General features: G+C 35.3%; 4 protein-coding genes and 1 long non-coding RNA gene across 6 annotated transcripts; all 5 read right to left on the bottom strand.

Moving 5' to 3' along the window:
• Positions 1–1,304: 1,304 nt before the first annotated feature.
• Positions 1,305–2,290, bottom strand: LOC126763262 (uncharacterized). Of its 2 annotated transcripts, XR_007667601.1 has the most exons (4): positions 2,190–2,290; positions 2,017–2,129; positions 1,477–1,957; positions 1,305–1,349 (listed from the first exon to the last, which is right to left on the bottom strand). It is a non-coding gene; the product is annotated as an uncharacterized LOC126763262 (long non-coding RNA). The 2 variants fall into 2 exon arrangements; XR_007667600.1 differs by having other exon boundaries at positions 1,305–1,957.
• Positions 2,291–5,224: 2,934 nt separating this feature from the next.
• On the bottom strand, positions 5,225–6,309 carry LOC126763257 (farnesol dehydrogenase-like). The gene is made up of 2 exons (XM_050480565.1): positions 5,641–6,309; positions 5,225–5,544 (listed from the first exon to the last, which is right to left on the bottom strand). The coding sequence occupies exons 1-2, from the start codon at positions 6,223–6,225 to the stop codon at positions 5,374–5,376; spliced, it is 756 nt and encodes a 251-aa protein (XP_050336522.1). The 5' UTR covers positions 6,226–6,309; the 3' UTR covers positions 5,225–5,373.
• Positions 6,310–8,375: 2,066 nt separating this feature from the next.
• On the bottom strand, positions 8,376–10,203 carry LOC126763260 (farnesol dehydrogenase-like). Its single transcript, XM_050480569.1, has 2 exons — positions 9,534–10,203; positions 8,376–8,691 (listed from the first exon to the last, which is right to left on the bottom strand). The coding sequence occupies exons 1-2, from the start codon at positions 10,110–10,112 to the stop codon at positions 8,533–8,535; spliced, it is 738 nt and encodes a 245-aa protein (XP_050336526.1). The 5' UTR covers positions 10,113–10,203; the 3' UTR covers positions 8,376–8,532.
• A 2,971-nt stretch (positions 10,204–13,174) lies between these two features.
• LOC126763258 (farnesol dehydrogenase-like) lies at positions 13,175–15,686 on the bottom strand. Its single transcript, XM_050480566.1, has 2 exons — positions 15,028–15,686; positions 13,175–13,478 (listed from the first exon to the last, which is right to left on the bottom strand). The coding sequence occupies exons 1-2, from the start codon at positions 15,604–15,606 to the stop codon at positions 13,308–13,310; spliced, it is 750 nt and encodes a 249-aa protein (XP_050336523.1). The 5' UTR covers positions 15,607–15,686; the 3' UTR covers positions 13,175–13,307.
• Positions 15,687–16,419: 733 nt separating this feature from the next.
• On the bottom strand, positions 16,420–18,569 carry LOC126763259 (farnesol dehydrogenase-like). Its single transcript, XM_050480568.1, has 2 exons — positions 17,907–18,569; positions 16,420–16,675 (listed from the first exon to the last, which is right to left on the bottom strand). The coding sequence occupies exons 1-2, from the start codon at positions 18,483–18,485 to the stop codon at positions 16,511–16,513; spliced, it is 744 nt and encodes a 247-aa protein (XP_050336525.1). The 5' UTR covers positions 18,486–18,569; the 3' UTR covers positions 16,420–16,510.
• Positions 18,570–19,359: the final 790 nt, after the last annotated feature.

Genomic DNA, 19,359 nt, shown 5'->3' with positions numbered 1-19,359 from the left:
TTTAACTTAAATAAAAAAAATTAAATTGAATTCAAATTAAAAAAATTTCATTTAACTAATATTAAAAAATAATAAGCTCAATGAAAAAAATGTTAATTTGATTAATAAAAAATTACACTAGATTAAAAAAAAAATAATTAAAAAACTTAAATTTAAAAAAACTTAAAAAAAAAATATTTAATTATATAAAAAAAAATTATTTAATTATAATTTAAAACAAAATAATTAATTAAAAACATGTTATTTGAATGAGAAAATGTTTAATTTAAAACAAATAATTTATTAAAAATATAATTTAATTTAAATTAAAAAGAATTAACTTAATTAACATTAAACAAAACAATAAAGTTAATGATACAATTTTAATTCAATTAAGAAACAAAGTTAAAAAAAATAATATTAAAGAATTAAAATAAAAGAATAATATAAAAACAAATTTAAAAAAATATTTAACTAAAATTAAAACAAATTCAAAAAATGTTAATTAAATTTAAAAAAATTAAATTAAATTAAAAAAAAATAAATAAATTTAATACAAATTAAAAAAAAATAAAGTAGTTGAAAAACTTTTTAATTTAGTTAAGAAAAAATTAAACTAAATTCAAAAAAATTAAATTAAATTAAAAAAAAAAACACAAGAAAAAGCGTTAACTTCGGCTGTACATAAAGGGTAAGAGAAATGATAGATCTTTAGCTTGAATTTGATCGATTAAGTAGTTTGTATAGCAGCTATATATACATATAAATGTTATAGTGATACGATCAAAATAATTTCTTCAGATATTTTAGCGTTGCCTTTGACAATAATCTCTGCAAAAATCTTGCGAAGATATTTCTTCAAATAACAAAGTTTTCCCTACAAAAATTGGATTGGTCAGTTTGGGTGGCAGCTATATGTCATAGTGGTTCGATATCGGCGATTTCGACAAATGAGCAACGTCTTGCAAATAGAATGGTTTGTGCAAAATTTCAGATCTGAAATCCAAAGAAACAATTTCGCGTATATACAACGGACATCATGGAAATCGACTCAGCTGATCGCGCTAATCAATTATATATACACTTAGTATATACCCTGCGCTGAATATAAAAAAACTACTTTTTTGTACCCACGATAGTTACTTCAAAACCGAAGTTGTTTCATAAAACATTCAATAACTACAAAATATTTTTAAGAAATTTGTAAAAACATGAAGACTTACGTGATATTTTTTTAACAATATGAGTTGATGAAATCTTATTATAGATGTAATGTAATTATGAATATGATGTAACTTTTTATGAAGTATAACTGTAAGCCTCGGTTATAATATTTTGATTTCATTTCTTTATTCTTGTTTATTTTTACGCTGTAAATAAAAAGTGTCTTCAAATTAATTTATTTGCAACTACAATAAAATTTAAATAATTTAAATTTAAGATTAGAATATACTATTTTACGAATTTATGTTTCATATACCAATGAAAACCACAAACCTTTTAATTTACACATGCAATCGGCAATTATAACCATCCGCAATTAATATTGCATAAATTTGGCCAGCCGTAAAAATTTATTACTGCCGCAGCGACTTGCTATTCATAGCACAGCATAAATATACAGCGTAGTGCATAGGAATTACCATAAAAATTCATAACGATGTTTAATTTATGTAAACTGCAATCACTAGGCACTGCACAAATGATTCATAACATGTAAATTACAAATGCCGCAACAAAGTGTAACCTGAAATGGCGTTTTATCGAACCCTAGCCCGCAGATGTTCAGGCTGCGGTCGGTCACACAGCCGCTATCCGTTTAATAATTAGAATTGCCATGGCCTTCATTAAATTTGTGCAAAAGAAGTTCAAATTGTTTGCAATTATCACCTGGCGCGGGTTTGCACACACAAATTGAGGTGCAATAGCTTTTATACATACTCTCGGTAAATGGTGCGGCGTTCAAGCTGTCATTTCGCTGAAATAAAAGCACAAAGTAAATTTCGAAATAGTAATATGTAAATATCTCTATACTACCTTGCCTTCCGTAACAACTTCCTCTTAGTTGTCGTTAGACAAAGGAAGCCTACTTCAATGCCTAGCAGCAGGCCCTGGGTATGTGTTTTACTGATAAAGCCTGCGGTCAGCTCCTAAAATCACGCTTATTTGTTTATTTACAACTTAAATACGTTAATATATGCAATACTCACATTTTTGTACTATATTTCGATTATTTTTTGTATATTCAGACAAATTTGTATAATCAACCCGTAAACTCATTTCCGAACGACGCACAAAAATGCGCGAAACAGCTGTCAGGTGTTATTTACAAAGGCGCTCAAACTGTTGTAGATGTTACAGCAGAGAACGTATACGTTCTCTGTTATTATTACTTAACAGGGTGATCATGGTGCGTGAAATTATTTTTAAGAAAAGTTCATAAGCATTGGTTGCATAATCTGGCAACTCGCATTTGTCGTTCCTAATTTCCGCCGCCATTTCGAACATTCGTTTCCTTATAACGCGTTCGTGTAAGCCGCATATAAAGCAGCTCGGTGAAAAAAGTGAAATTAATTTAGGAATTAAAGCTGCAATTAAGATGTTTTTAGTAGAATTAGGTTGAAGTTCGTTAATTTAATCGTTTTAAAGTAAAAACAGTAGTCGGGCGTTGTTATTTTTGTAGTAAAAGTGAAAGTGAAAAAAAGTGTGTGCAGCAGCTGAGCGCTGAGCAGCGCCGCACGCAGAGCTCTGCCAGTGATGGTGCATAAAATGTTCTATTAATGTTAATTATGTTATGTTAATGTAAATAAAGTGTCGGAAGTAGGGAAAAGACTCTAAGGTAGGGAAGTGTATCAGTTTATTGCAGAAAATTGCGAAAAAAAAGTGAAATAAAGTGCGGTAAGTGCTTAAATATAATATCAAATATTATAAAGGTATTAAAGTGGGCAATTTATGGTGTTTTTAGTAAAATTAGGGTTTTTAATCGTTTAACAGTGATAAGTGTGTGCGGGTGTTATTAGTTGTATATTATATGTACATATCTATAGTATAATGATCAGTGGCAGCAGGAGCAAGCGGCGTACTGGCAGAAGGTGTATACAAACTTTGTTTCAGATGTGAGAAAGGCACTTACGTATATGGGGATCAGAGTGCGCTATAGAGCATTAAGTGAGGTAAGTCCTGTAGAAAAATACTAAAATTTATAAAATTAGCTCTCACGAAATTGTATGTATCTTAATTTGTACATTTATATACATGTAGATATACATACATATAAATTAGCAAAAAAGTTCAATTGCCACTGCATCACAGTAAGATCCTTCTAGCTGCCAATAGATGTCGTTGGTGTTCTCAAGAGCGTATATCATCAGTTGCCTCCTCCTATTTCCGCCGCCATTGTTTATAGTTCCTTTCAGGTAAGGTGGAAATTGCATTAGCAGAGTAAACGGCACATTCTCTCAAAATTGTTGCTAAGAGCGCTTGCACATTTTTAAGGTAGCTTCCTGCTACTATCACTGATTAACATTTCTCTTAAACTATCGTGGTTAGCATCGTCCATCTGGCAATGACGATGGGCATAGCACCGCCCATCTTATGGTGAAATATCATATCTCGGGACCGGACCAACCGATTTCGACTAAATTTAGTACGTACCTTTTTTCTCATATTCACATATCACAATGCGGAAATAGGTGAAGTCGGGCAACAACCACGCCTACTTTCATTAAATTTAAATTCCATGTGATTCTTTCACTTTGCAGTACACAAATTGAGAAGTAATTTATTTAACAGCAATAAATTTTTCCCTAATAATTCTTTTAAATTATGCGACCTTATGACCAAAAAATGTCCAATACTAAACAAAACTTTTCAAACCCCTAGATACCAAATATGTGGACCCCAGTATCTAAAGTTGACTTTTGACCGAAAATATCGTTCAATGTATGGGATATACAATTGAAATTTAGAGAGAATCCTTTCCTGATAATAGTAACTCTGTGTATCAAAAATTGATAGAGTCGGGTCAATACTTCCCTCAGCCATAAAGATTTGCGAACTTCCGGGTGACTAGTGATGTAATATGTTAGTAGTTAATAGATAAAATCGGGTCGATACTGCCCTAACTCCCATATACATATGTACATATAATGATTTGGCTTTTTCTAACAAACCTTATGCCGAATAAATTTACGATCCTCTGGTTGACATTTTACACTTAAGGTATTTCTCTGGCTGTGATTTCTGCATTCTTATCTGTAAATACTTATCTATTCGAGTCATAACCTCGTCACATATGAATTTCATAAACTTTCTTGAAGGTGTTGATTATATTTAATAAGACTTCTCCGTAAGTAATCTGATAAAATGGTCATTGACATTAAAAAAGTTGAAATACATATATACATACATGCATATATGTATATATATGCACTTACAGACTGAACTTGTCTAAACGAGATAGTACTTCCAATTTTTATACTCTCGCAACATGTTGCAGCAGAGGTGCATCTAACGGTTGTTTATAACGAGAAGAGTTAAATTCGTGATCATTTCGACACATTTTCAACTAATATCGTGCCGCAATGAACGCATTCACTCGATTTACCTTCGTGTAACTTCTGGCTATTCAGCAAAGTCACATGACCACTACGAAGACACAGTTTAGACTCAATTGAGGATATAAAAGCTGAATCGAAGAAGGCTCTGATGGCCATCACGGCGGAATATTTTTCCAAGTTCAAAATTCACCTTTTAGTTTGATTGTATACAAGCTGATCGATTCCACCAAAAACTAGCTCTTCCAGAATTTTTGGTTTTTTCATCAAAAAAACTAGGGAACCTCGAAATGTGTCACCATTTAGTTATATAGTGAAAATATTTAGAAATGTCCAACTTATATTATTTTGATGGGTTTTGAACATTCCTATCGGTCTTTAAAGCTTATGGAATACTACAGAATTATATTCTATAAAAATCACTCCTTGTCCTCCTTAAGAACCTCGTCAAAATAATAAAAGTAGTAGCGAAAATGACCTCTCTGCAACCTATAGCTTTTCTTCTTCGCCTGCTACTCCTCATCACCGCAAGTAAATATCAAATATAGTAACCGATAACTATTTCCAATCGGATCGACTTCTATACAGACCAAATTAGAAGAAAGTGTACTAAATATTTACACGCTTATGCGGCTGCTGGGCTTAAGGACCACCCTAACTTATTAAGAAAAAAAGGTTATGTACACAAATATTTTCTACAACTTTTATTTAGTATTTTAATATTTCATAATCCTATTGGAGCAGATAGCTTTCAGCTCAGCTCTAATATCTATTCCATGCTATTCGCCAATAGAAGCCGATAGCTTTCAGCTCAGCTCTAATACATATCTATTCCATTCTATTCGCCCAACATTGGCTTCACTGTAATCTCATGCACTTGCATATGAGCTGGTGTCGAGAGTGTAAATAATACACAGCGAGAAACATCTTCTGGCTGTAGAATTGGTCTTTTGCCGCCACGCGAGCGTGCAGCCACAATATCGGTATCGGTTAAGCCGGGACTGACACTCTGTGAAATAAAAAGAACGAAGTATTCATATTAACAGTTTAAAATTGTACATAAATATAGCAAGCAGTGGATTTGTCGATATCACTCTACACTCACAGTGATCTTAGCTCTGGTACCAAGCCCTCGAAACTCCTGACGATACACCTCCGTTAAAGCGGTCAACGCATATTTACTTGGCGCATACAAATTGGAAGTTGGCGGCGTATGCGGTTCACTATGTGGCACATAATGCCCCAAAACACTATTAATGATCACCACATGGCCGTCGACACTGCGATCCTTCATTGAACGGAAAGCCCGTTGTGTGCAATAGACCACACCCATAACATTGGTTTGCAATACCTGTTGCAAATTGGCCGGATCCATTTCTGTGGCTTGTCCGGCATTGTAAATGCCAGCATTATTGATCAACACATCGACACCGCTCAAATTCTTGATAACCCAGTCGAAGGCTTCATTAACCGACTCCAGCGATGAGACATCACAACTGACGGGATGAAAGCGCTTCTGCTGTTCCTCGGGCAAGGTTGCACGCCATTCCTCCATGCGTTCCTTGCGCCTGGCCAAGCCGGCAACGCGCATATTCTCCTTCAGCAAGTCCTTAACAATGGCAAGGCCAATGCCCGAACTGGCACCGGTGACTACAGCTGTGCAATTTGACCAACGCTCCATGTTAAACATTTGCAAAAATTACGTAGTTGAATTTAACGAAAGAAATTGATTTAACTTTAATTAACTGTTCAGCATGAAATGCAAGCGATTACTAAATTGAGCAACAGTAGATAGCAAATACTTTGTAGTGCTCACCGGCATTGTTTGGCCGGTTTTTTTTCGTTTCCAGTAGTCGCTGTTGTTAAGCCCGACAAGTGGGCATACCGTATGCATACAGTTATCTACCCACATATACACAATAGATTATTATTTAATCTATATGTATGTATATATTTACTGGAATGTCTGGTCAACTATTAGGGTGGTGCAGAAGAAAATAAATCTTTATTTTATGCCGAAGTCCAATTCAATATAGTGACCCGATCAGAACGATTGCCTTTGATAATTATACATGCCAAATTTCGTGAAGATATTTTGACAAATAAAAAAGTTTTCCATACAAAGCCTTGATTTCGATCATTCAGTTTATATGGCAACTATACGCTATAGTGACCCGATCAGCACGATTTCTTTGGAGATTGTACTATTGCCATAGATAATTATATGCATAAAATTTCGTCAAGCTATCTCTTCAAATAAAATAATTTTCCATACAAGGCCTTGATTTCGATCATTCAGTTTATATGGCAGCTATATGTTGTAGTGGTCCGATATCGCCGATTACAACAAATAAGCAGCTTCTTGAAAAAAACAGGACATATACAAAATTTCAGTACGATATCTCAAAAACTGAGAGACTAGCTCGTGCATACGTAGATAGCGACATACGGACATGGCTATATCTACGCAGCTGGTCATTTATATGTATATATGGGACTCACAACATGCCATAACGCATCGTAAAATCATAAAATCATACATTTTTACACTTGTTTAAAAAAATTGTTGTTTTTTATGTTTTTGCTTTTGGTTCGTTATAACTCATAAGTTTATTTGACTATATGAAATCCCTAATAGTATATACTTATGTATGTATGTATATATTATATATTTCATAGCTTCGTTTGTGACGTTTCCCTCTGGGTGTCACAAACTTCGCGACAAACTTAATACACACTTTTCTCAGCAAAAATATATTTTTATTTTGTACTACTTGTATGTAGGTTTGTATGTATTAACACTTGTTTATATTCATAGTTCCAGCAAAGAACGGCGTTCACATAATAATATGTGATGAAATTACTTTTTAACCGGTAGTCTCCTTATACATACATGTATACATGCATACATTTATTATTATAAGGAAAAATTTAAATAGAGACAATATAGACATGAACTCATAGATTAAAAGTTGTAGAGCGAAAGCTACTCTTTATTGCTCTGCTCATCAATTACAGTGTGACCAGATTAAATAATTTCCCAATTAATTTGGCAAACAAAATTTGCGTGCAGAAAGAGCATATCAAGAGAATACTGCTCTTACGCTTTCAACAACTAAAACGAAAAGGAAGGTTTTGGTCGGAAACGCACTAATTTTTCTAATACAAGAAATTATAGTGAGCAAATATTTTTGTGTAGCGTACCGTGTATCAAAATTTTTTTTAATAAAATTGTTATAAGAACATTTTTATAACAAAAATTTAATAATAAAATGTTTATAATAAAAATTTTGTAATAAAAATTTTGTAATAAAAATTTTGTAATAAACATTTTATAATAAACATTTTATAATAAAATATTTATAATAGCATATGTATATTAATGCATGTTGATACATCTGTAAGTACACTTGATATCATCGGAGCAACAAGTGACGTATTGCATTAACAGTGTTTGATATCATTTACAGCAATGTAAGCTGTTTTACTTGAATAGCAACGAAGGCAAAAACCACAAGCAAACATACATACATAGAACGCTCGTTGCTCTCAACAAAGCAAACAGTATGTTACATACAGACTCTGTTTTGATGCTTGAAAGGCAATGTAATGTAAAACATCGCAAAGCTATAAAGCAACGAGTGCATCATGCACTTACTGTTAAGAGTGCATGGTGCATGTATGGAAAATAGAAAAAGAAAGGTTACAAAATCATTTCGATTTAAATGATCATAATCGCAGTGCGCTCAACATACATGACTCAGGGCGTCATGCTGTTCCTTTTTATATACATACATACATATGTATATATGTATTTCAGAGTTCAGAGATATTTTGAAATCAAATTAAAATAATTTTATTGCAAGCAACTAAATAGTTTACAATTACGGTACTATTATACATATGTTTAATATAATATAATACTGATACATCGTAAGCATTTAGTAGAGCATCTTTACGAAATACATATAAACCGATACAAAAATTTTTTTTGTATTTATGCTGTCACAGTGATCTCGTGCACCTGCATATGTGGTGGTGTGGAGAGTGTAAACAAAATGCAGCTCGAAATATCTTCCGCTTTCAGAATTGGTATGCCGGAGTTTTTATAATGTTCTGGCACAATTTCAGTATCAGTTAAACCGGGACTAACACTCTGCAAGAAAAAAATTATATAGATTAATGCAAGTAGATATGAATAGGTGTATCTATAACCAGAAAAAATGCAAAAAGTCTGGGTTGAGTACGCATTTAGACGCAAAAGAACTTGTGACATTAATCCGTTAAAAACAACCATCATTCCTTTTAGAAAGTAAAGAACTCTTCGGGGCTTAAAGACCGTAAGCAATGCCTAGGAAGGTTGAATAGCCTATCAATCTGCAAACATGTACACCTGATCTAGGTGCTGAGGCATAAAGGAGTAGCCAGTAAAGAGCTGGCTGACGAAGAAACCGAGCGAAGCTTCGGCTTCTAGAATAATAGAACCAAAACCCTGTATTGCGGTAAGGTTCCTCACCGTAAAAGAGCTGCTACGCTCGGAGGAAAGGGTCGACAGAGAAAATTACTGGCAGTAAGCAAAGCTTAAGCACAAAAGCTGCTAAGGGGAGATTATAACTTACTAAGGTTTAAGGGCAAAATTAACCTCCTCAGAGACAAATTCCGTCCATTGATCGCACTCCTGATCTCAGAAGCGACTAATTGTACCTTTTTATAGTCAAAAGCTTAAAAAAAATACTAACTGTAAAAATTCGTACAAATTTAAATCTAATCGCTTTGAATATTACTCGCACAAGTTTACTGTATATGTGAACCGGTTCGTATGTTTGCTGATTTATGAACATACATATGTATATTGTATGTACTAAAAAGTCATGACTGGCATTTACATATGTTTATCTAATCGACAAATTGAAAACCAAAACTTGTCACGCATAATTTACGCAACGTGCCCTATTTACGTATTATAGATATGTCAATGTATATAAAAAATATACTTACAGTTATCTTAATTTTGGTGCCCAGTCCTTTAAATTCCTGACGCAATACCTCCGATAAGGCGGTCACTGCATACTTAGAAGACGGATAAATGGAAAGCGCTGGTGGCTGATTGTTACCGAGCGTCATAGGTATACTGTGACCCAACACACTATTAACAACAACCACATGACCATCAAAATTACGTTCTTTCATCGATTTAAAGGCACGCTGTGTGCAATATACCACGCCCATTACGTTGGTTTGTAAAACATTTTGCAATTCCACCGGATCCTGAGTGCTAATCTGGCCACCGGCGAAAATACCCGCATTATTGATAAGGATATCGACGCCTCCCAACTCCTTGATGATCCAATCGAATGCTGTATCTACGGATTCCTGTGATGAAACATCACAAGCGACGGCGTGAAAGCGTTTTTGTTGTTCAGCGGGTAATTGTGCCTTCAGTGCTTCCATACGCTCCAAGCGCCGCGCCAGACCCACGACAATCAAATTAGCTTTCAACAGATCCTTAACGGTGGCAGAACCTATGCCGGAGCTGGCGCCGGTAACGACTGCAACACGATTTTGCCAACGTTCCATTATATTAATAACACTTAGTTTGGGAAAAGAACACCAACTGTTTGCACTAATGAAGACTAGTGAAAGACTGAAAAACTGCCGAAAATCGATTTACTATTTATACAGCTAACAGTAGCGTAGCTATTAAGTAGTCCAATTAAATGTTAGCGTTTTGTAGTGACTCAGCGATCTCTGAATAATATATGTATGTATGTATGCTGATACTTAGTAAAAAGTAAAAGTAATTTTAAGAGTAATTTCTCTTACGGCCGAACAAGCAGGGATATAGATATTAGCGTAATATGCTCTTCAATGGACTCTCCGCTTGCTTTTATAGTTCAATATTTAATATTTTATTGTTACGTGTTAGATTTCATGACCGATCTCCGAAACGGGCCTAATATTTGTTTAGTTAAGATCTCTATGTTCTCCGAAAGCTTTTGAAGTTGGGACTCATGTATGCTCAAAACGTCTTGCAATCAGTTCAAAGCTGCTTAGACGATTTATTCCAATTTCAACTAGTTCCACTGGAAGTCGAAAGGTATAAGCCCTCAATCATATTTGTTTTATTATCGCAAAGGCGGTCTCGTTAAGAAAGAAATACCTCATCCGAAAAACGAAACTTGCTGAGAAGAAAACCTCATTCGTGTTTTTATGCTTTAATTCACCGATAGACAAGTTGATGTAAAGCAACCACCAGTAGTACGCCTTAAGAAGACAACATAACGGGTGCCGCAACGTTCAAGATGTGGGAAAAGGCCTTCGGTCATAATTGTTTGTTGTCTTTTTGATTGGTACAAATTATTCAAGGAGGGTTGAGAACGCTTCCAAAACGGCCATCAACATCAACTAATGATCAACACGTCAATAAAATAAAGGAGTTGGTGTTTGAGAATCGACGATTAACAGTCAGAGATCTTACTGGCATAGTTGAAATATCGGAAGGGTCAGTGAAAATCATTTTGAAAGATCATTTGGGCTTAAGAAAAGAGAACGCACGATTGGTTCCGAAATCTCTCATTTTTTTCGAGAAACGGTTTCGGGTTAATGTCTGTGAAACAATGCTTTCCGGCTACCAGGATGTCATGAGTTTTGGATCTATGCTTACGACCCAGAAATAGACGATGAATCGGCTGAATATCGTGGCAAAGAAAAAAATGTCAAAACTGGTCAAAAATCAATGTTGTGTTGACAGCAACTTTTGCCATGTTTTACCATTATTTCGCATGCAGTTATTAGTGTTCCGGGGAAGTAATAAATATCAATTATTATACTTTATAAACGAATGACTAGATTAAGCGATTGCAGAACAAATTTAAAAATAGAACTTCTCTTACTCTCTCAAAATCAATAAAAATTAAAAAAATCAATGCAAATTGTCTACCAAAAAAGAATTTCCTTATCTTGTTATATCATAGCGCTGAGTTATTTTTATACTCACGCAACATCTTGCACAGGGTATAATAGTTTTGTCAACCTAACGGTTGTTTGCGTCACTATTTTTATTTGTATCGAGATAGATATGGAGTTAAAGACATATATGAACGATCAGAGTGACTAAACGAGTTGAATTTTGAATGACTGTATGTCCGTCCCTCCGTCTGACCATCTGTCCATCTACCCGTCCATAAAAGCGATAATTTGAGTAAAAATTGAGAAATCTTGATGACAATTTGTTGACGTGTTCCATGACAAAAAAGTAAGGACGAGTGGCATAATCGGATCAGACACATTTAATTTTACCCCCGCGATTGTATGAGGACTTTGTAGGAATCGAGTTCAAAATTTCACAATAGGCGTGGCACCCCCCACTATTGAAATGAAATGAAATCACATATCTCGAAACCCACTCGACCGATTTCAATTAAATTCTATGGTGGAGTTGATATCTCATATCACACATATCTCATTTGAAGAAATTTTTAATATTGTATAATTTAGCGGACTCGAACTAAAATATAGCAATAAAGATAAGTCTAAGTTTATGGCCTTAATTACACGATTCGGCTGTTGAGTAGTTTATCCCACTAATCTTATAAATTTATACCACTTCCTCGAAGTGATTTGAGACTGATCCACTCTAAATCTCTCGGTGCGACTCTACTTTTGCGCCATCTACTTGTCAGCATTGGAAATATATTACATTATAACAGCTTATTGAGACACTACAAAGAGAAAAAAATGTAAACAAACCGTAGTTTTTTCGTGATGCAATGATGACTCATGGAGTATGTGTGGATTGCCGCCTGACCAATAACGCATATTTTGCTTATTGACGAAGCCATTCAGTCAGAAATAAGCCTCATCGCTGAAGATGATATTTCAATGAAAATCCGGATCATTGTCAAGTTGTTGCTCAACCCAATTCACGAACATACGACGATTCTGGTGGTGAAAGGGGTTCAGTTCTTGCGTCTTGATGTTCTCGCAAAATTCGCCACAACGACGTCACAGAGATACCGAACGCTTGAGAACGACGTGTTAGAGACTGATTTGGGTATTTTTCAATTGACGCGCTAGCGGCAGCAATATTCTCAACACTACGGGCACTTCTTTGTCTCACTGGCACAAAAAGATTTTGTGCTGTGCCTGTGGATTCAAATTTTTCCATTAGACACTCAATTGTTGCTCTGACAATACGATGATAACGATTATAAATTGTTCAGTGAAAAAAATCGCCTAAACAAAATTGTAATGTCTTCTCTCCAAATATGAAATCTGTTTTGGAGATATTGACGACTTTTACAACCTTTCAGTTAAAAGTTTTAAATTTGGAGGCAGTTTTACCAAATCTTATATTATATTTTTGACGAACAAATGTTCAAAACCCAAATAATTGTCAAGTTACAGAGTTTAAAGCAGTCATAGGTTAGATTTAAATGCCAATAAAATTATATAATGAACTTTTTAATATACAAATTATGACTTTTGTGCTTTTTATATTTAGAACCCAACTACTGGTGCCCTTAATATAAATCTACTTCATTAATCTAATTAGTACCCTTTATGATGCACAATTGGAAAGTTACTGGCGATATAAAAGTGCACTTTATCAGTTGATTTAATCATGTAACAAGTACAAGTAACTGTAAATAATAGTTAATTATATTTATTTTAACCTTATCGGCAAGAGGTGAAACTATATAAAATACATGCTCATGCACGTGCGTTAAACTATCCGTTATAGGGATGTTCAGAAGAGAAAATGTTTTGAATTTATTCGCCCAAAAGCGGTTTCACAGTGATCTCGTGCACCTGCATATGTGGTGGTGTGGAGAGTGTAAACAGAATGCAGCTCGAAACATCCTCCGATTTCAGGCTTGGAAACTCAGCGCCCTTAAATTCATCTACCACAATTTCCGTATCGGTTAAACCTGGACTAACGCTCTACAACACAAAAGATAATATATATATTAAGGCTTATAAATACATGGGAAGATAAGTAGGATATAGCCCGAAAAAATGCGATAATTCGGAATGAGTCCGAGTTTAGATGTAAAGGAACGTATGACGAATGACATTTCTCATCTTTTCATATGAAACGAATTGTTCCTCTTTATTTGATCATATTCTAAGAAGAGACTAAGTATAACTTTTATACCCGAAAGCTTCCAAACAAAAATAAACTTAAAAAATTCTGCAAATGAGTTATTTTTTTTTTTATACTAACATTTAAAGGAAACCTTGAAAACAAGGATATAAATAATTTATCTCCAACTATACCCTTAACATATTCATATGGAACTAATTACCATTCAATTACATTCTAAAAATATCTATTCTAGCAATTCGCGTATACCCTTTTAAAAGGTTTTATATACATTTAGAATTTTCAAAATAGATTTTTTTATTTTATTTTCTTAATGTACATACATATCGTCAACTAAAATGCAAAATAACGTAACATCACTTTTTACACCTTCACAGGCGAAGGAAAAACTATATAAAAGAAACCACTCATATTGCAACAAAATTTGAGTTTTGGTTATAAACTGATTATATATTGGTTATGATACACTCATATTGTATTGAAACAAAATTTGAGTTTTGGTTATAAACTGATTATATATTGGCTATTTTATCTGACAGCGATATTTGTTTTTTTATGATAGGTTGTTTTGCATTTTAGGTGATGATATGTATATATGTATGTGTATTTAAAAATATTCACTTCAGAGTGTTTGTAAAGTGCATTCCAAACTTTAAACTCGTTTTTCTCAAAATGATGTTTCCAAAGACGGTGACCAACGTTACTCGGAAACGGTTAAACCGATTAGTCTCAAATTTTAAAGCGAGCTTCTTAAATATATTTTTTAGTAATTAATCGAAGATTTTTTCTCACCGATCAATATTTTTCGTTTTAAACAATTTACGGCCGAAATTTGGTCAAAAATTTTTTTTGAGAAATCGCCAATTTGTGCCCAAATTTTATTTCGCTTATTCCTTCGATTAATTATCAGATTTAGCATTACTTTAACGAAATCTGTTTGGTTTTTTAATTTCAAAGGATCCAGTTGAGAGATAGAGTGCTCACCGTAAAACGCCTTTTTTGCGAAGAGCTCTCGGAGATCAACTGTAGTTCCTTTCCAAATACATATTTTTACTAATATTGAGTCTTAAATTACAGTTAAAAGATATGTGTACAAATTTTTGTCAAAAAATTTAAAAGTTTTCTCAGAAAAAATTCCGGTAAATTCGCTTTTTTCGGCCTTCTAACTGTATATAACCTTTTACATTTATAGTCATGGATGTCCTGACCTGGCATTTATCCCTTTCTTATCAACACTGGACAATCGAAAGCTCACACGCATAGTTTGCGCATGAATATGTACATATAAGCCTATCTATGTATCAATATATCTATATACATATTACATATCTATATCTTTACATGTCATATGTACGCATATATACCTGTTACACAAAATATACTTACAGTAATCTTAATTTTGGTGTTTAGTCCTTTAAATTCCTGACGCAATACCTCGGTGAGGGCAGTTATAGCGTACTTAGATGGCGGATAAATAGAAAAAATCGGTGGCTCATTGTTACCGAACGTCATAGGTATTCTGTGACCCACCACACTATTAACAACAACCACATGACCATCAAAATTACGTTCTTTCATCGATTTGAAGGCACGCTGTGTGCAATATACCACGCCCATTACGTTGGTTTGTAAAACATTTTGCAATTCCACCGGATCCTGAGTGCTAATCTGGCCACCGGCAAAAATACCCGCATTATTGATAAGGATATCGACACCTCCCAATTCCTTGATAATCCTTTCGAATGCCGTGTCAACGGATTCCTGTGATGAAACATCACAAGCGACGGCGTGAAAGCGTTTTTGTTGTTCAGCGGGTAATTGTGCCTTCAGTTCTTTCATGCGCTCCAAACGCCGCGCCAGACCGACAACAATCAAATTAGCTTTCAAAAGATCCTTAACGGTGGCAGCCCCTATGCCGGAGCTGGCGCCGGTAACGACTGCAACACGATTTTGCCAACGTTCCATTATATTACACTTCGTTTAGAAAAATCACACCAACTGTTTGATCTACTGAAGGCTAGTGAAAAACTGATGTGTTTAGAGAAATCTGATTGCTATTTATAGCGCTAGCGGTAAGAAGTATCTCTAAGCACCAAACACCAATGGGCTGGACAAGCATATAACCTCGCGCTTTATTCGGGAGAGAAGATGCTAGATCATTTCAAAACAGGGTGGATGGTGCAGGAGGATGTGACTCACCAGCGGAACTTACAACATTTACACAGACAGTTCAAAAATGGCTAATGGAGTGGGAGCCGGAATCTGTTGCTCAGAGCGGGATCTTAGGCGACCCTTCATTCTTCTGGAATACTTCATTATCTTCAAAGCAGAAGTTTTTGCCATAATCTCACATCCTGTTACGTCAGAAAATGGCCATAAAATAATGTCGAAGAGATTGCCAAATTAACATTCGTCTAACTACCTAATAAGAACAGGAAACGGTAGTCGCTAAAAACGATATATAATGAAAATTCCGAAAGTGCTGACAGACGGATCAGGAAATGGAATGTCTTAAATACATGCACCATCGCTAATATCATGTGCAAGCGTCCGATAGGAAAACTCGCAGGTTTTTTCCTCACACGGTCTCTAAAGGACTGCCGGATGGTTGTTGGCCTCATGACGGGTCACAACCTACTGACAGCACATACGAGTCGAATGGGCCGATGGATGATACATGCAGAAAGTGCAGAGAAGCTATCCAGAACTCTTAGCATTGACGTATGACGAGTATGCATCAATGTAAAACGGTAGGGATGTTCAGAGAAAATGTCGTAATCAATTAAAATTAATTTTATTGCAAGTAATTAAATATTTCACAATTGACTACATAAGTACTTAACTTATATACATATTTTTTTTTTTAAATTTATTCGCCTAAAAGCGGTTTCACAGTGATCTCGTGCACCTGCATAAGTGGTGGTGTGGAGAGTGTAAACAGAATGCAGCTCGAAACATCCTCCGATTTCAGGCTTGGAGCGCCCTTAAGTGCATCTGGCACAATTTCCGTATCGGTTACGCCGGGGCTAACACTCTGCAAGACAAAAAAATAATAGTGATTAAAGCATATAAGTAGGATATAGCCTAAAAAAGGAGGTAATTCGGAATGAGTCCGAGTTTAGATGTATAAGAACGTATGACTAATGACATTTCTCATATTTTCGTATGGAAGAAAGTGTATATTTACATTTCATTTAATTCAAAGAAGAGACTAGTTATAACTTTTATACCCGAAAGCCTCCAAACAAAAATAAACTTAAAAAATTCTACAAAATAATTATCTATCGATGACGATGGAGGAGACGTTCCATTGCCGAACCATGAAGAAGTTCGAATAGCAATTACTCCTCTGAAGAACAACAAAGCGGGGGGGCCGATGGATTGCCGGACGAGCTGTTCAAATACGGCGAAGAACTGATAAGAAGCATGCATCAGTTTCGGCTAAAAAAGGATCGACGCGCACCACGTTTTCGTCGATTTTAAACCCGCTTTTGACAACACGAAAAGGAGCTGCCTTTATGCCGCTATCTCTGAATTTGGTATCCCCGCAAAATTAATACGTCAGTGTAAACTGACGTTGAGCAATTCCAAAAGTTTCGCCCTGATCGGGAAGGCTCTATCCGAGCCGTTCGATAACAAACGAGGCTTCTGCCAAAACGACTACCTATCGTACGACTTCTTCAATCTACTCTTGGAGAAAATACTAAATAGAGAAGGTATCAGAGTGTACAGCTGCTGGCCTATGCCGATGATATTGATATCAATGGTCGCAACTCCCGCGCCATTAGTTTTCCTTTCTCCAGGGCAAGACGAAATATTTACTGTCTGCAAACAAACAGTCGTCGCACTCGCGACTTGGCTCCCACGTCACTGTTGACAGTCATAACTTCGAAGTCGTAGATAATTTCATCTATCTTGGAACCAGTGTTATCACCAACAACAATGCCAGTCTCGAAATAAAACGTATAATAACTCCTGCCAACAGGTGCTACTTCGGACTGAGTAGGCAAATAAAGTCCTCTTTCGACGAACAAAGACCAAACTCTTTAAGTCACTCATTATTCCCATCCCGGTCTATGGCGCAGAGGCATGGGCGACGACAACATCTGATCTTCTTATCAATACTTGACAATCGAAACCTCATACGCATAGTTTGCGCATACATTTATAGAAGCCTATATATGTATCTATATATATACATTACATATTTATATCCCTGCATGTTATATTTACATATACATAACTGTTACTCAAAATATACTTACAGTAATCTTAATTTTGGTGCCCAGTCCTTTAAATTCCTGACGCAATACCTCCGATAAGGCGGTCAGTGCATACTTAGAAGACGGATAAATAGAAACCGCTGGTGGCTCATTGTTACCGAACGTCATAGGTATTCTGTGACCCACCACACTATTAACAACAACCACATGACCATCAAAATTACGTTCTTTCATCGATTTAAAGGCACGCTGTGTGCAATATACCACGCCCATTACGTTGGTTTGTAAAACTTTTTGCAATTCCACCGGATCCTGAGTGCTAACCTGGCCAGCGGCGTAAATACCCGCATTATTGATAAGGATATCGACACCTCCCAATTCCTTGATGATCCAATCGAATGCCGTGTCAACGGATTCCTGTGAGGAAACATCACAAGCGACGGCGTGAAAGCGTTTTTGTTGTTCAGCGGGTAATTGTGCCTTCAGTGCTTCCATACGCTCCAAGCGCCGCGCCAGACCCACGACAATCAAATTAGCTTTCAACAGATCCTTAACGGTGGCAGCCCCTATGCCGGAGCTGGCGCCGGTAACGACTGCAACACGATTTTGCCAACGTTCCATTATATTGTTTACACTTGGGAAAAGAATATCAACTGTTTGCACAAATGAAGACTAGTGAAAGACTGAACAACTTTCGAAAATCGATTTACTATTTATACAAGTAACGATAGCGTAGCTATTCAGAAGTTCAATTAAATGTTATTGTGAAATCACTTTAAGAGAGAAGTTATAGTACATACAAATGGCTCACTTAAGTGCGTTGAAGCTTAAACGTTTTGTTTATAAAATTCATAAGCAGAGAGTTATGCGATAATCTCTCACATCATGTACAGTGGACACCAATAACAATAGCTGATACTTAAGTGAAGAGCAAAGCACAATCTCTCTTAAGAACTATAGGAATTTGTAAAAGTATGATCTTAAATAGCATATTCGCTTGATTTTATAGGTCAATATTTATTACTTTATTGCATGCAAGTAACCATTGTTTATTGGCGGCTCGACTACAAAGAGAAACAACTGTTGCAGGTTACTCGTATATCCTACGGCCGAACTTCGAAACAAGTTTGATATTTGAATAGCTATTGTCTTTTTTATATCCATAAGTCCTTTTTGATGTTCGAAAACTCTTGAAGTTGGAACTCATGTGTGTCCTAACCCAATTCAAATCGATCGACAATTTCACAAATGATTGTAAATATCGATCCCGGGTGTTCACCGACTCCTGTAAAGCCCTTTTTTTTCATCTCGAGTGTACAATTTGTCTCTGGTCTCTGGCACATTTAGTTAAAGTTTTATGGTTATATGGGAAGTGAGCGAGATTATATGACGTTTTGTGAACGTGTAAGTGGTCCGATTATGCCTATTTACGAACTCATCCTCACTTTTTTTTTTGCAAAAAAACACTTGTACAAAGTTACATCAAGATGTCTCA

Source organism: Bactrocera neohumeralis, chromosome 6 (genome assembly GCF_024586455.1).
Source record: "Bactrocera neohumeralis isolate Rockhampton chromosome 6, APGP_CSIRO_Bneo_wtdbg2-racon-allhic-juicebox.fasta_v2, whole genome shotgun sequence".
NCBI classification, from domain to species: Eukaryota; Metazoa; Arthropoda; class Insecta; order Diptera; family Tephritidae; genus Bactrocera; species Bactrocera neohumeralis.
The sequence above is the reverse complement of the archived record's forward strand: the minus strand, read 5'-3'. Positions and strand labels throughout refer to the sequence as shown.

Bases quoted from the DNA above. Each gene is read 5' to 3' on its own strand.
- LOC126763257 (XM_050480565.1), bottom strand. From the start codon at position 6,225: ATGTTTAACATGGAGCGTTGGTCAAATTGCACAGCTGTAGTCACCGGT. The intron at 5,545-5,640 runs GTGAGTGTAGAG...TTTATTTCACAG, and splicing joins GTACCAGAGCTAAGATCACT to AGTGTCAGTCCCGGCTTAAC.
- LOC126763260 (XM_050480569.1), bottom strand. From the start codon at position 10,112: ATGGAACGTTGGCAAAATCGTGTTGCAGTCGTTACCGGCGCCAGCTCC. The intron at 8,692-9,533 runs GTAAGTATATTT...TTTTTCTTGCAG, and splicing joins GCACCAAAATTAAGATAACT to AGTGTTAGTCCCGGTTTAAC.
- LOC126763258 (XM_050480566.1), bottom strand. From the start codon at position 15,606: ATGGAACGTTGGCAAAATCGTGTTGCAGTCGTTACCGGCGCCAGCTCC. The intron at 13,479-15,027 runs GTAAGTATATTT...TTTGTGTTGTAG, and splicing joins ACACCAAAATTAAGATTACT to AGCGTTAGTCCAGGTTTAAC.
- LOC126763259 (XM_050480568.1), bottom strand. From the start codon at position 18,485: ATGGAACGTTGGCAAAATCGTGTTGCAGTCGTTACCGGCGCCAGCTCC. The intron at 16,676-17,906 runs GTAAGTATATTT...TTTGTCTTGCAG, and splicing joins GCACCAAAATTAAGATTACT to AGTGTTAGCCCCGGCGTAAC.